This window comes from Myotis myotis, unplaced genomic scaffold (assembly GCF_014108235.1).
Source record: "Myotis myotis isolate mMyoMyo1 unplaced genomic scaffold, mMyoMyo1.p scaffold_m19_p_1, whole genome shotgun sequence".
Classification (NCBI taxonomy): Eukaryota; Metazoa; Chordata; class Mammalia; order Chiroptera; family Vespertilionidae; genus Myotis; species Myotis myotis.
The window spans coordinates 200807327-200822781 of record NW_023416313.1 but is presented as its reverse complement, the minus strand read 5'-3'; the positions used below and the strand labels follow the sequence as shown (position 1 = coordinate 200822781).

General features: G+C 43.1%; 1 protein-coding gene across 12 annotated transcripts in view; it reads right to left on the bottom strand.

The window, feature by feature from the left end:
* The window catches only part of PCNX1 (pecanex 1), a 172284-nt gene that overhangs the window by 103279 nt on the left and 53550 nt on the right, over window positions 1–15455 (bottom strand). For 10 of the 12 annotated variants that reach the window (XM_036311608.1, XM_036311602.1, XM_036311566.1 and 7 more), the window contains one exon: window positions 2029–3729. The exons of the other annotated variants lie outside the window; for them this stretch is intronic. In XM_036311608.1, the coding sequence (XP_036167501.1) occupies window positions 2029–3729 (1701 nt within the window). The remainder of the gene's footprint in view (window positions 1–2028; window positions 3730–15455) is intronic. 12 annotated transcript variants of the gene reach the window in all.

The following is a 15455-nucleotide window of genomic DNA, read 5'->3' as shown; positions in this document are numbered from 1 at the left end:
ATAAAATAGTCTCTACAATGCCTTCCTGTGGCAAACAATGTTTTTTAACACATTGTTTGCGGGTAGTTTTTATCGCGCGCTAAGAGGTGGCGCGGGCCATTTTTGCTAATTTTTTGCGCAAATGGCAACGTTCAGTAAAATTACGATAACTTTAGTTTACATATTTATACGTTACCCGCATTCCACCGCTAGTCTATAAAAAACGTATTAATACGTGTCCCGCGCTCTACTACACTGGTAGAACGTATAAATACGTAAAACGTGTAAACACGTTTCCCGCATACAATGTGTTAACAACCCACAGACTATTACATTTATTCCACCAAAATGCATAAACATTTTTAGCTCAGTATTTTGTTTCTTACTAACAATCAATGGTTTATTTGTGTGGGTTATTTTTTAATAAGTACACAAAAGAAAACAAAAACTGATACATATTAGTCAAAGATCTGCAACAAGAAACAATTAACATCTTCCATATAACTTTTCCTAAAAAACAAAACACTTTACAATCCCTGTGAAAAGGAAATGACATTTTAAATACAAAGACATAAAAATTTATTATAGCTCTTTTATGTATTTTTTAGTATTTACATTTCAGCAATATTTAGAACAGCAATATTTTTCTCCCACAGCACATTCACTCTTACAATTTATTTTAATGACAACTTAAAAAATTAAGCTATATTTTAAAACTCGTGGTTTCTTGTATGTCATGAACATATCTGATATGATCTGTATGAGAAATCACTGAAAACAAATCAGACCTTTTACAAAGAACAGAATGAAATCCATGTCAGATACCCGAAGCATGGTTATAAGTACTTCAAATGTAATTAGTTCTCAATATTTAGATTAGATGTACTATTTTCTTCCTTAGTTACTAACGATCAATCTTCTTACGTTCTCATTAGAAATTCATCTTTGTTAGAAAATATACCAAAAGAAACAACAGAACGTTTGCCACAATATGGACTTTTTAAATACTCTGGGTGAAATTAGAATTCTTTGAGAGAAAAAGCATGTCCTTATATTTCAGAATGCTTGTCCAAACAAAAAAACTGAGCATACCTTTTAATAAGACTGATTGTTATTATATCAACAGACTATAAGCTTTAAAACTAAAGATATGAATAAAAAGAATGGGGTTGGGGGTTAAAGAAGTTACAGTGATTTCCCTCTTCTCATTGTAGTCAAGGACCAGGCTCCATAATAACCAGAACAGAATAAACAAACAATTCTGGGCAGGAGGAAACAGCAAGAAACAACTCTTAAATAAGCAAAATGGCCAAAACATACTGATAATATAAAATCACCTATCACATTTTGCACAATTTCCCATAAATCTGAAATAAATAAGCTATTATTTTAACCAAAACACTATCACTATTAACCACAGGGAGCATCATATACCATTAATAGACACTAAAGGCCAATATAAACTACAAATATCAACTTAATAAACTTTAAGAAAAGTATAAAGTTACAAGAAAAAAAAACTGTTCTTAATGCCTAAAACTTGAGAACAGAAAAATAAAACCAAAGAGACAGACATTAAAGGAGATTCAAGGTTTCAAAGTACATAGTCAGAGCTAAAGTAATGTTTGGGGAAAATCTCACATTAACAAGTTGAGTGATTTAAGTTTAGTGGCACACAGTATACAATATATAAGAAATAAGTAAAGATAGTTTGGTGCCCTAATGAAATTCTACATTTTATTGTTGCTATTGCTACACAAAGAAGAAAGAGGACCAATTTTTATTATTCCTAATAAAATATTAACAGGTGGCAACTGGCCTAGAAACGGTGAATGCCATTAAGAACAAACTGGTATATTCAAAGAACACAACTCAAAAAATACTTTCTTGATGTTCATACCAAAACCTTTTCTAAGATAAGCACCTTCTTCTTCAGGAAAAGTCTATTTTAATAAATTAGTGGAAGGGGAGATATTAACACAAAGTATATTTCAATAGTACCAATAACTGCAATGACTCTTGGGAAATCTCTTCCTGTAATTTACTTACCTCCACTGACTGCATCTTGCTCTTCACCTTCAGGAAATGCAACTTGGCTTGGCAAGCTATTCCTAGATCGAGTGACTGTCTCTAACTGGGAAGCCCGTCCCAATAAAGACAGCTCATCTAGCACCTCTCCTTCTTTGGCCTCGAGGTCTGACTTTGAAGTGGTTAAGGGTTTTATACTTTCGGGTGCCATTAGCCTATTGGAGTCATTCAAACATGCTACTGTGCTACTGTCCAGACTCAGCACTCGGGCCCGAGTCTTGGCACTATTTGTGCTAGAAGTCCGACGTGTTGTCCGCTTTTTGCCAGTTCCTTCAGGACCCAAATGAGCTTTGTGTGTGTGCTCAGAGTCAGTGCCCTTTTCCTTAGGGATATGTTTAGTCTTGAGAGCACTGTATCTTCCCTCAGGAGATTGACACGAATGGGAAGTGGTGCTAGAAGAGCTATCACTGCTGAACTGGTGAGCAGACTGAACGCTCGATGCTCTGCTCAAGTCACTCTGGTCACTGGAGTCCTCATCGTGACAGAATATGGCACTGTGCGGCTTGGTACCAGCAACACCTCGAAAGGAAACATAGTCCCTATGCCGACTTGCATCAAAACTGCTGGCCCGTTTTTTCCCTGTCCGTCTCCTGCCCGACTTATGGGCAGAGGCTGTCCGATGGATTAAGCTGGACGATTTAGGTCTTACATCCCCTTCCTTTTGCTTTCCACCGTCTTTCGCAACTTTTGAGTCCACTGAAACAGCAGACTTATCACTCTGCTCCTCCTTGCTGTCGGCAGTTTTCCCCAGGGGTCCGTCCCCCTGAGAAGTGAATTCGTTTGCGTGGGGGTTTTTGTTGGCTTCTTCCGATGCAGAGGGGCTGAGACCTCTCTGATCGTGCACATCATCAGCGGTATTCGAATCCTTGGCCTCTTGAGCCTCATTGTTTGTACTCACTTCCAAGGCAGTCTTTTCACTACTAGTCCTTTTGTCACTGGAACAGCTACTCTTATCCTCTGGTTCGGCACAGCATTCTTTTCTCCTACCACTTCTCTTTCCCACTTTAGGAGACTCCTCGTGCTCTGACAAGATGCTCTCTATGTGAGTTGAGCTAGTCTGTTCACTTTTATAGCTGCTGACAGTGCTGTTAGTGTCACGGTCCGTTCCACTGCAATAGCTCTCTGTTGACCCACTACTCCGTGTGCTCAGGCTCCTCAAGCTGTCCATACTTTTGTCTGCTTTCAAAGGCTTGCTCTTCCCACTTTTTGTAGGTGGCTGAGAATGACTGTTTTTCAGCTCACCAACAAGCTGAAATTCCCCAGATAAACGAGAATTTTCCACCAAGGATTCTTTGGATCCAGAATGAGGTTTGGAAGATTCTAACTCACTCACTGGGTCTAACCCACGTCTTTGCTGATACAGAGGGAAGTCATTCAGTGAAGTATCTGGAAAAGCCACAGCAGAGCTAGAGGTCCGTGGTACACCTCGTGGCCGGTGCTCTTTCCTGTACGAGTGTGAATGTAAAGGGACGAGAGAAGCTACTTCTGTGTCACAGGCGCTAGACAGAGACTGATCGACGTGGTGGTGGCTGTGACTTGGCAGGCTCACTTTGTCGCTGCAGTCCCTTGGCAAGTCCTGTCCACAAGAGGATAAGGAAGGCTGAATGGAGATGAAGGAATCATTGGAGACCAAACGGAAGAGCTTCCGATCAGTTGCCAAATCTGTTTCAAACACATTTGGAAATGTTAACACAAATTCTTGATCTGAGTTTTACTATTTAACAATGGAAAGAATTCACAGGATACAGTTAATCAAGCATAAACAATTTCTCAAGTAATTCACTAAATAACAATTGGCCAGTCATTCCAAAGAGGTGGTTTCTGTTTCATAGCTGCACAAAGACAGCATTCTATAATGAAATGAACTAATATCCTCAGAAAAGAGTCTATAAATTATCAACAAAAACTAAGAGGCAACAGCCTGGTCCAGGTGGTTCAGTGGTTGAGCGTCAGCCTATGAACAAGGAGATCACAGTTGGATTCCCAGTCAGGGCACATGCCTGGGTTGCGGGCTTGATCCCCAATGGAGGACATGCAGGAGGCAGTTAATCAATGATTCTCTCTCATCATTGATATTTCTCTCTCTCCCCCTCTCCCTTCCTCTCTGAAATCAATAAATATATATGTATTTTTAAATGAGGCAACAAAAACTTTTATTTAAAATAGACCGAGATCTTTATGTGAGCCCTGTCTCTAACTTACTAACTGGGTAACCTTGGATTACCACTCTAAGCCTCTGCTTTCTCACTTGTAAAATGTAATATCAATCCCAGCAGTACCACTGAATGAGATATGACATACGTTGCTTAGCACAGTGTCTGACACAATTAACAGTAGCTATCATTATCTCATTAACATAACACAAAAATATTTTTTTAAAACTAACGATGATTTTACAAATCAACAAAAAACTAGTCATCAAAAACAGAAAGAAAAAAAATCAAAAGGCTAACCAATGCCACACAAGATATAATAAGATACCTTGCCCTAGCCAATTTGGGTCAGTGGGTAGAGCGTCAGCCTGCGGACTGAAGGGTCCCAGGTTCGATTCCGGCCAAGGGCACATGCCCGGTTGTGGGCTCAATCCCCAGTACGGGGCATGCAGGAGGCAGTCGATAGGTGGTTCTCTCTCATCATTGATGTTTCTATCTCTCTCTCCCTCTCCCTTCCTCTCTGAAATCAATAAATAAATATATATATTTTTAAAAAAACAGCCAAGGAGGAAAAAAAAAGAAGATATCTTAATGTTCGTAAAGACTGAAAAGATTAAAACAATTAAGAGGCAAAAACCTGCATCTCCTTGTTTCATTGTTGATGCAACAATAACAAAATGCCTCATGAAAAAATATATATCCCCTTATGAGACTATTCCTTTAACCCTACGTTAGGGAAGTGATTAGTTATTAGTGACTTAGGTTATCATATATAATGCGTATTCAAATATAAATAAATCCATCTACCTACCTACAGTGTAATTTATATTGAAATATAGCTTGACAACCAAACTGCACAATAGCTAATTTTCAATACACTTTTGACAGACAAAAATGGTTGAATCTGCTGTTAGTTCAATAAAAAGAAAAAATTTTATGTCATAACTGCATAGACAAACTATACTAATAGATTCTTTAGTAAGTCAAATTTTTCCCAGTAGAATCTTAACAATACAAGCACAAAAATTTCCCCTAAGATAAATATCTTATGTTTTAAAAGTCTTCAAGAAAAGTAAAATCCATGTTCCTTATCATTTGTCCAAAATAACTGTCACTATGTTTGGGGTCTTATATTCTCTAAATATCAAAATTTTAAAGTTAGCACTGTATTTACTTTTTTGTAGTATGAAATTATAAAGTTATTTCTAAAAACTCTCTATGATCTCTAACAAGCAACTATGGAATGTTGTGATATTCACATTTCAAGGTTATGAATTTTATAGAACAGAAACTGAACTGAACAAGTAGCTAAAAATTGCTAGTTCTGCCGAAACCGGTTTGGCTCAGTGGATAGAGAGTCGGCCTGTGGACTGAGAGGTCCCAGGTTCGATTCCGGCCAAGGGCATGTACCTGGGTTGCGTGCACATCCCAGTAGGAGGCAGCTGATCGATGTTTCCCTCTTATCGATGTTTCTAACTCTCTATCTCTCTCCCTTCCTCTCTGTGAAAAATCAATAAAATATATTTTAAAAAATAAATAAAAATAAAAAAATATATAAAAAAAATAAAAATTGCTAGTTCTAATGTACAACAAAAGACTTTTTAAAAAATGCCAGCAATCAAGACCAACTACCTCCTATGACATTAATAAAGCAGAAATTTAAGTTTTTCATTTTAAAAGACAATCAAACTTACTTCAGCACATGCACTGTTTTCAACATTGCAAAATAAATATACCATAAAAAGTTTAACTTTAGGTGACTTTAGGAACCTTTTTAGTAAATATGCGTTCTTAGACATTTTTCTTATTGGTAGTCATATAGTCAAAGACAGGCTTAACTCAATACAGAATGATACTATTTTTCATTTAATTAATTTTTTTCCCAATGATTGTTACTAGTGGTGTTTAGGATAAGAAAGACATGCTCATATTCTGTTCATAGTGGTAAAAATTGGTGTAACCTCTGTAAAGGAATCAGGCAATACAGCCAAAAGCCTTTCAAAATTCTATTCACCCATGATCTGTAATTGATTTCTACAGATTGTTGCTAAAGGATAAATTGAAATAAGCATATAAGGTTTTAGCAAAAAATTATTCAATTCAGGTTCTGATAAAACTTCTTAAAACGTAAAAAGCAGCCAAAACCGGTCTGGCTCAGTGGATAGAGCATCGGCCTGTAGACTGAAAGGTCCCAGGTTCGATTCCGGTCAAGGGCATGTACCTTGGTTGCAGGCACCTCCCCAGTGGGGGGTGTGCAGGAAGCAGCCGATCGATGTTTCTCTCTCATCGATGTTTCTAACTATATCTCTCCCTTCCTCTCTGTAAAAATTAATGAAATATATATTTTAAAAAAAAACAAAAACATAAAAAGCATAAAAACTCCAATAAAAAAAGGTTGAAAAAATTATGGTCTATTAACATGCAAGCACTAAAAATGTTTTCAGGGAGAAACCAAGATGGCAGCACAGGTAAACACCGGAGATTGCTGCCTCACACAACCACTTCAAAAATACAACTAAAAGATGGAATGGATATCATCCAGAACCACAGGAAGGCTGGCTGACTGGAAATTCTACAACTAGAAGGAAAGAGAAAAGCATACCGAGACTCAGAGGAGGTGTGGTACGGAAGTAAAATACAGAGGTACAGAGGCGCATGCGGAGAGGGCTGGCGACTGAGGGCAGGGTTTTCTTTTTCAATCAGGAGGGAATCTCAAGCTCTGAGCTCCAGTTCCGGGCAAGTCTCTGGGGACCCAGGCTCACATGGGAGAAACTGGACTGTCTGGCATCGGTCGGAACTCGAGGGCAGCTTTCTCTCAGGGGTGCTTGCAGCAATTGCCGGGACACTGAGAAGCAGGGCCTCTGAGGGCAGGACTGAGAGCAGACATAACTGCTCGCTCTGCCCTGTTGATCCCCTGGGACCCCGCCCCACCCAAGCCGTGCACGGAGGCTTTTGCATATGAAAATCCTGGCCCTTTGCAAACTGATAATTACCTAACAAACTGCAGCTGGCCCAAGGCCCCAGGGCAACTTGCATTGCTTCACAGCTGGCTCCTGCTGGATAGCCTCAAGCAGAGGCTAGATTAGCACCTCCTCAGAGATCCAGGAGCCAGTGTTTCCAGTGGTCAGAGTGGGACCATCCAGATTGCAGCTCCTCGGATCCATAAAGGACACACTCAGGGACCAGACTCAGTGAGCACCAAAGCCCCATGGAAGCAAGTCTTGCCCCAGAGGGGTGTCTCCAGCACAGAAGTTCTCCCGCTGCAGACACAGCTGATTCTCACAGCCAAGTGGCCTGGAGGTCAATTCCTCCCTGTGTTACCTACAACAATCAAGGCTTAACTACAACAAGACTGTGCACAAAGCCCACAAGGGGGTGCACCAAGAGTGTCCACCTCAGGTAACTGGGGAGGCTGAGCCACTGGGCCCTAGAGGACACCAGCATAGAAAGCCACTCTATCGACACAGCGAAGCATAAAAAAAATGCGGAGACAAAGAAAAAAGACACAAATGACAGAAATGGAGGAAAGCAAACTACTGGATATAGAGTTCAAAACCACACTTTTAAGGTTTTTCAAGAATTTTCTAGAAACCACTGATAAACTTAATGAGACCCTCAAGAAATCTAGTGAGACCCTTGAGGATCTGAAAAAGGACCAACTAGAAATTAAGCATACACTGACTGAAATAACGAATATTATACAGACACCCAACAGCAGACTAGAGGAGCGCAAGAAGCAAGTCAAAGATTTGAAATACGAAGATGCAAAAAACACCCAAACGGAAAAGCAAAATGAAAAAAGAATCCGAAAATATGAAGATAGTGTAAGGAGCCTCTGGGACAGCTTCAAGCGTACCAACATCCGAATTATAGGGGTGCCAGAAGATGAGAGAGAGCAAGATATTGAAAACCTACTTGAAGAAATAATGACAGAAAACTTCCCCTACCTGGTGAAAGAAATAGACTTACAAGTCTAGGAAGCACAGAAAACCCCAACCAAAAGGAATCCAAAGAGGACCACACCAAGACACATCATAATTAAAATGCCAAGAGCAAAAGACAAAGAGAGAATCTTAACACATTGTATGCGGGAAACGTATTTATACGTTTTACGCTGACTGGTAGTAGAGCGCGGGACACATATTAATACGTTTTTTATAGACTAGCGGTAGAATGCGGGTAACGTATAAATACATTTATTTTTATACTTTTTTATTGCTCTAAAGGGGTGCTAACATGCAGATATACGAATTCCAAAGGACAAAATCTGGGTCTCTAACACATACAATGGTGAATTATGTATGTACTTCCAGGTATAACGGTAATCTATTCAACTGCGTAGAGTCATCCCTTCACACAATTCTCTGCCTCACCATGCATTCAGTGCGATTCTAAGAAAAATAATTCAGTATACATTTTATAGTAAATCACAAAAAGTTTCATTGAAAAAAATATGTAAAACTAAAGTTATGGTAATTTTACTGAACGTTGCCATTTGCGCAAAAAATTAGCAAAAATGGCCTGCGCCACTGGTTAGCGTGCAATAAAAACTACCCGCAAACAATGTGTTAAAAGCACCAAGAGAAAGAAACTCAGTTACGTACAAGGGAGTACTCATACGACTGTCAGCTGATTTCTCAACAGAAACTTTGCAGGCCAGAAGGGAGTGGCAAGAAATATTCAAAGTGATGAATACCAAGAGCCTACAACCAACATTACTTTATCCAGCAAAGCTATCATTCAGAATTGAAGGTCAGATAAAGAGCTTCACAGATAAGAAAAAGCTAAAGGAGTTCATCACCACTAAACCAGTATTATATGAAATGCTGAAAGGTATCCTTTAAGAAGAGGAAGAAGAAAAAAAGGTAAAGATACAAACTATGCCGAAACTGGTTTGGCTCAGTGGATAGAGCGTCGGCTTGCGGACTGAGGGGTCCCAGGTTCGATTCTGGTCAAGGGCATGTACCTTGGTTGCGGGCACACCCCCAGTGGGAGGTGTGCAGGAGGCAGCTGATCGATGTTTCTCTCTCATCGATGTTTCTAGCTCTCTGTCTCTCTCCCTTCCTCTCTGTAAAAAAATCAATAAAATATATTTTAAAAAAAAAGCACAAAAAAACAAACAAACAAAAAAAACCCAAACTATGAACAACAAATACACATCTATTAACAAGTAAATCTAAAAATCAAGTGAATAAATAATCTGATGAACAGAATAAACTGGTGATTATAATAGAACCAGGGGCATAGAAAGGGAGTGGACTGACTATTCTCGCGGGGATAGGGGTGTGGGGGTGTGGGAAGAGAATGGATAAAAATCGTAAACCTATGGATGAGGACAGTGGGGGGGCGGGGGAGTAAGGGCAGAGGGTGGGGTGGGAACCGGGTGGAGGGGAGCTATGGGGGGAAAAAAAGAGGAACAACTGAAATAATCTGAACAATAAAGATTTAATTTAAGAAAAAGGAAGAAAATAACTCAGAATGATGTATTTTTTTTTTCGGTGAACTATCAATATTGCCACTTATTAGCAACATTTGACAAAGCTGATCTGATCCCTTACCCTGAAACAATGGACACAACACTGCTGGTGTTCCTTCTACCTCACCAGTTGTTATGTTCAGCCTCCTGGACTTACTAAGCTGAAGTGGTTCAGAGCTCAATCCTTGGAACTTTCGTTTTTCTATCTGTAGTCTCTCTTTTCCATAGAAAACTCATTCATTTTTCTGGCCCCATGATAATAAAATTCAGAAATACTGGTAACTAGTTTCCCCATCTTCTACCCAGCCCCCTACTCTTATGGGGATGGGCTAAATAAAGTTCTGATCTTGAGTCGGGAAGACATGAATGAGGCTGGAGAGGGCAATCACTCCTTAGAAGTGAAAAAGAAGAGTGCACCTTTCCAAATGCTCAGTTTTCGCCTAATTACCCTGAATCATGCTGATAAAACAAGTGCCAGCTAATCAACTAACCAACTAACTAAAGGTCAATGTCCTGTAAAGCCAAACCACCCAGAGAAACCAAAGAGCCTCAACTGATATTTAAGCCAGAATGAATAATTGCCACTAGGTGGTGCCAGATCGTAGCCAAGACTAACAGATTTGGAATAGGGAGCCCGGCCACCTAACTCCAAGCTGGCCAACTATGCAGGCTTGCTTTGTTATGAACTTCATGATAACACAACCTTACAGTTGACATGATGAAACTTTCTGAAAACTGAAAACTCCCAATTTTACAACCTGAACTCAGACTTCTTACCTGAAATCCAGACCTACCTAATTATCTATTAACTAGAGGCCAGGTGCACGAAATGTGTACACTCGGGGCAGGAGTCTCTCAGCCCAGCCTATACCCTCTTGCAGTCTGGGAGCCCTCAGGGGATGTCCAACTGCTGCGGAGGCTCCTGCTACCACCACTGCGCTCACCAGCCGTGAGCCCAGGTTCTGGCTGAGCGGCGCTCCCCCTATGGGAGCACACTGAGCACCAGGGGGCAGCTCCTACATTGAGCGTCTGGCCCTTGGTGGTCAGTGTGCATCATAGCGACCGGTTGTTCCACAATTTGGTCAATTTGCATATTAGCCTTTTATTATATAGAACTAGTGGCCCAGTGCATGAAATTCGTACATGAGGATGGGGAGGGAAGGGGGGGTACCTCAGTCGGGCCTGCATTCTCTCCAATCTGGGACCCCTCAGGGATGTCCAACTGCTGGTTTAGGCCCTGTGGTATGGGGCCTAAAACAGTAGTCAGACATCCCTCTCGCAATCCAGGACTGCTGGCTCCTAACCGCACACCTGCTTTCCTGCCTGATCTCCCCTAACCACTTGGCCTGCTGGCTTGCTTGCCCCCAACTTCCCCCCCCCTCCCAGCCAGCCAGCTCGCCCCCAACTGCCCTCCCCAGCTGGCCTCATGGCCCCCAACTGCCCTCCCCAGCTGGCCTCATAGCCCCCAACTGCCCTCCCCTGCCGGCCTCATGGCCCTCAACTGCCCTCCCCAGCTGGCCTCATAGCCCCCAACTGCCCTCCCCTGCCGGCCTCATGGCCCCCAACTGCCCTCCCCGGCTGGCCTTATAGCCCCCAACTGCCCTTCCCTGCCGGCCTCATGGCCCCCAACTGCCCTCCCCGGCTGGCCTCACAGCCCCACACTGCCCTCCCCTGCCAGCCTCATGGCCCCCAACTGCCCTCCCCTGCCGGCCTCATGGCCCCCAACTGCACTCCCCAGCCGGTCTCCCAGAAGGTCTCCCGGTCTAATTAGTATATTACCCTTTTATTAGTATAGACTAGAGACCCGGTGCACGAAATTTATGCAATGAGGGGAGGAAGGGTCCCTCAGCCGGCCTGCGCCCCCTCACAGTCCAGGAGCCCTCGGGGGATGTCCAACTGATGACTTAGGCCCGTTCCCCGTCTCTGCCACCACCGCTGTGCTTGCCAGCAATGAGCCCAGCTTCTGGCTGAGCAGTGCTCCCCCTGTGGGAGCGCACTGATCACCAGGGGGCAGCTCCTGCATTGAGCGTCTGCCCCCTGGAGGTCAGTGTGTGTCATAGCGACCAGTCGTTCTGCCGTCGGGCCAAAACCAGCTCTCTGACATCCCCCAAGGGGTACCAGATTGCAAGAGGGCGCAGGCCAGGCCAAGGGACTCCACCGGTGCACGATTGGAGCTGGGGAGGGACATGGGAGGTTGGCTAGCCAGGGAGGACTGTGGGAGGCCTCCAGGGCATGTCCAGCCCTAATTGCTCAATCGCGATCAGCCAGACCCCAGCAGCAAACTAACCTACCAGTCGGAGTGTCTGCCCCCTGCTGGTTAGTGCACGTCATAGTGATTGGTCAACCAGTCGACTGTCTGGCCCCTGGTCGTCAGTGCACGTCATAGCGAGCAGTTGAGCAGCCTTAGCATATCATTAGCATATTATGCTTTGATTGGTTGAATGGCCAACTGGACGACCAGACACTTAGCATATTAGGCTCTTATTATATAGGACTAGAGGCCCGGTACACAAAAATTTGTGCACTCGAGGGGGAAGGGGGGTCCCTCAGCCCAGCCTGTGCCCTCTCGCAGTCTGGGACCCCTCGGGAGATAACGACCTGCTGGCTTAGGCCTGCTCCCGGGTGGCAGAGGGCAGGCCTAATTCCTAGGTGCAGCCCCTGGTCGGGCTCAGAGCAGGGCCGATTGGGGAATTGAGGCGCCGCCCCCTGTCATGCACAGAGCAGGGCGGATTGGGAGGTTGCGATGCCACCCTCAGTCACGCTCAGGGTAGGGCCGATTGGGGGGTTGGGGCACCGCCCCCTGTCACACTCAAGGCAGGGTCGATGGGGAGTTTGCGGCGCCACCCCCGTCACGCACAGAGCAGGGCCAATCAGGGGGTTGGGGCGCTGCCCCCTGTCACGCACAGAGCAGGGCTGATCAGGGTATTGGGGAGCTCCCCCCTGTCACGCACAGAGCAGGGCCGATCAGGGGGTTGGAGCGCCTTCCCCTGTCACAAACAGAGCAGGGCCAATAGGGAGGTTGTGGCCCCGCCCCCTGTCACACACAGAGCCACAGGGCGGTCAGGGTGTTTGGGCGCTGCCCCGTCATGCTGATCCCGGTGCCGGGAGACCTCGCGGCTCCGCTGATCCCAGTGCTGGGAAGCATATTACCTTTTGCTATATAGAATAGAGGCCTGGTGCATGGGTGAGGGCTGGCTGGTTTGCCCCGAGGGGTGTCCCGGATCAGGGTGGGGGTCCCCACTGGGGTGCCTGGCCAGCCTGGATGAGGGGATGATGGCTGTTTGTAGCTGGTCACATACCCTTCAGGGTGGGGGTCCCCACTAGGGTGCCTGGCCAGTCTGGGTGAGGGGCCGAGGGCTGTTTTCAGGCTGGGACTGAAGCTCCGAACTGCTCCTTTTTTTCTTTTTTATTCTGAGCCAGCTTTAGCTCTGAGGCTCCAGCTCTTAGGCCTCCGCTTCTGAAAGCAGGTATCTGGTTTGTTTAGGTTCTACAATTGAAACTCTGTATCAACTCCAGGTCTGAGATCCCGGCTAACTGAAAGCTGGTTTCTGGGGTTTTGTTTAGCTTCTATTTTTGTAACAATGTTTCAAACTGCCAGCTCAGAGGCCGGCAAGGCAGGCGGGGAACACTGGCGTCCTCCGTCACTGAAGCAAGCAAGCCTCATGTTAGTTTCAAGCTGCCTGGCTGCCGGCCGCCATCTTGGCTGCCAGTTAATTTGCATATCGCCCTGATTAGCCAATGGGAAGGGTAGCGGTCGTACGCCAATTACCATGTTTCTCTTTTATTAGATAGGATTATTGCTGCTTAGAGGTCTAACAGCATCTCATACCTGATATGCCTAAAACTGAACTCCCTATCTTATCCTCCTACTCCCTGCTCTTTCAGTACTGTAAGTGATTTATTCCCAGTACTTAAAATAGTGCTGATGCCCTAGCTGGTTGGGCTCAATGGATAGAGCGTCGGCCTTCGGACTAAAGGGTCCCAGGTTCGATTCCAGTCAAGGGCACATGCCTGGGTTGTGGGCTTGATCTCCAGTAGGGGGCATGCAGGAGGCAACCAATCAATGATACTCTCTCATCATTGATGTGTCTATCTCTCTCTCCCTCTCCCTTCCTCTCTGAAATCAATAAAAATAACTTAAAAAAATAATATAAAATAGTGCTGAGCACGTAATGAATACTAGATATGTTACATGTTAACTATGTGGGAAAATATGTGATAAAAGCAGGTGATAAACCTACATGAAAGTAGAATAGTATAGCATTAAAAGCATAATTCAAAACTAGACTGCCACTTTGTAGCTGTGTAATTTTGGTGCAAGTTTCTTGTAACCTCTCTAAGCCATGATATGTTCACCTGACCAGTGAGAATAAAAGTATTAATATTAAATGCTTAAAGAGGAACTGGGTGAATGTGTATAACACAGAAGTGGGGAACGTTTTGCTGCAAAGGGCCATTTGGATATTTATAACATCATAAACAGGCAATACAAAATTAACAATTTAAAAATTAGCTTGCTATATTTGGTTAAACATTTAATTAACTCACCCCTAATGCTTGGCAAGACCAGACCAAATAATCTCTCAGGCCTTATCTGGCCCTTGGGCCGAATGTTCCCCATCCCTGATAAAGGCTGAAAAGAAGACCTAAACCAGGGGTTAACAAACTAAGGCCTATATGACTCAGGTGATAAAGCCATGCCCACTCGTTTATGTGTTATTTATGTCCTCTTTCACTTTACAATGCAGAGTTCAGTAGTTACAAGAGAGACCTTATAGCCTACAAAACAATCTGTTTACAGAAAGTTTACTATCCCCTAATCTAGGTAACAACATGCACTCAGTGAACATCATTATCTAGTCATTATGTATCTGCAAGGGTATGTTTGTGTGTATATAATTCCTAACCTGCCACACTACAAAATTCTTACTTCCCAAATAGAAAATAAAAAGACATATGACCCCTAAATGCACTAGCCCTTCTACGATACCTAGTTTTTGAGACATTCTGATAATTAAATATTATAAAAAGGGATACTGTAATTCTCAAATGGATCAATTCACCTTTACTTTTTGAGAAAATAGTTTCCATATCATACAGTATGTTCAAGAGTATTTTTTGGCAGGGAGGAGTAGGTTGGCAGGGGTAGCCCACAAAAACAAATAAACAATGATTGTGGTACTATAATTCTAAAAGAGCAGGGTTACAGTGATAAACTTAAAATTCCAAGTACCAGAAACAAAATCTACCTGTAGGAATTGGACCTGTATTAATGGGAAAATGTCAAAATTTCGTGATCTATTTGTAATTTCATGAATAAGTTTCATAACTAAATACAGGAAATTTTATCAGCCTGTCTACCTACCCTCCTCTCCCCAGGCTAATATACAATTTTCTTTCTCACTGATTATAACCTGGGATAATGTCCACTTAAAATTCAGGATGACATATCCATCCTTTCATGTTTGAAAATTAAAAATCAAACAGAAAAATCTGGCAGTTGTTTAAAAAAAGAAAACTCCAAGAAAATCCAAAATACTCATTTATGACTGAGTTGAATAAGGAGGGAAAAAAATCACTTGAAGCCAAAATTTCTATTAAAAATATGCTAGAGGAGGCAGGCACCATGCTGGAGGCAAACATAGTTTCTCAGAAACTCCAACAGCAAGTTATTTCTCCATTAAAACATATTGTTGAACAAGATATGAAGCAGCTGGCATTTAGAGGTCACACTAAATGGAAAAACAACAGTTTTATAT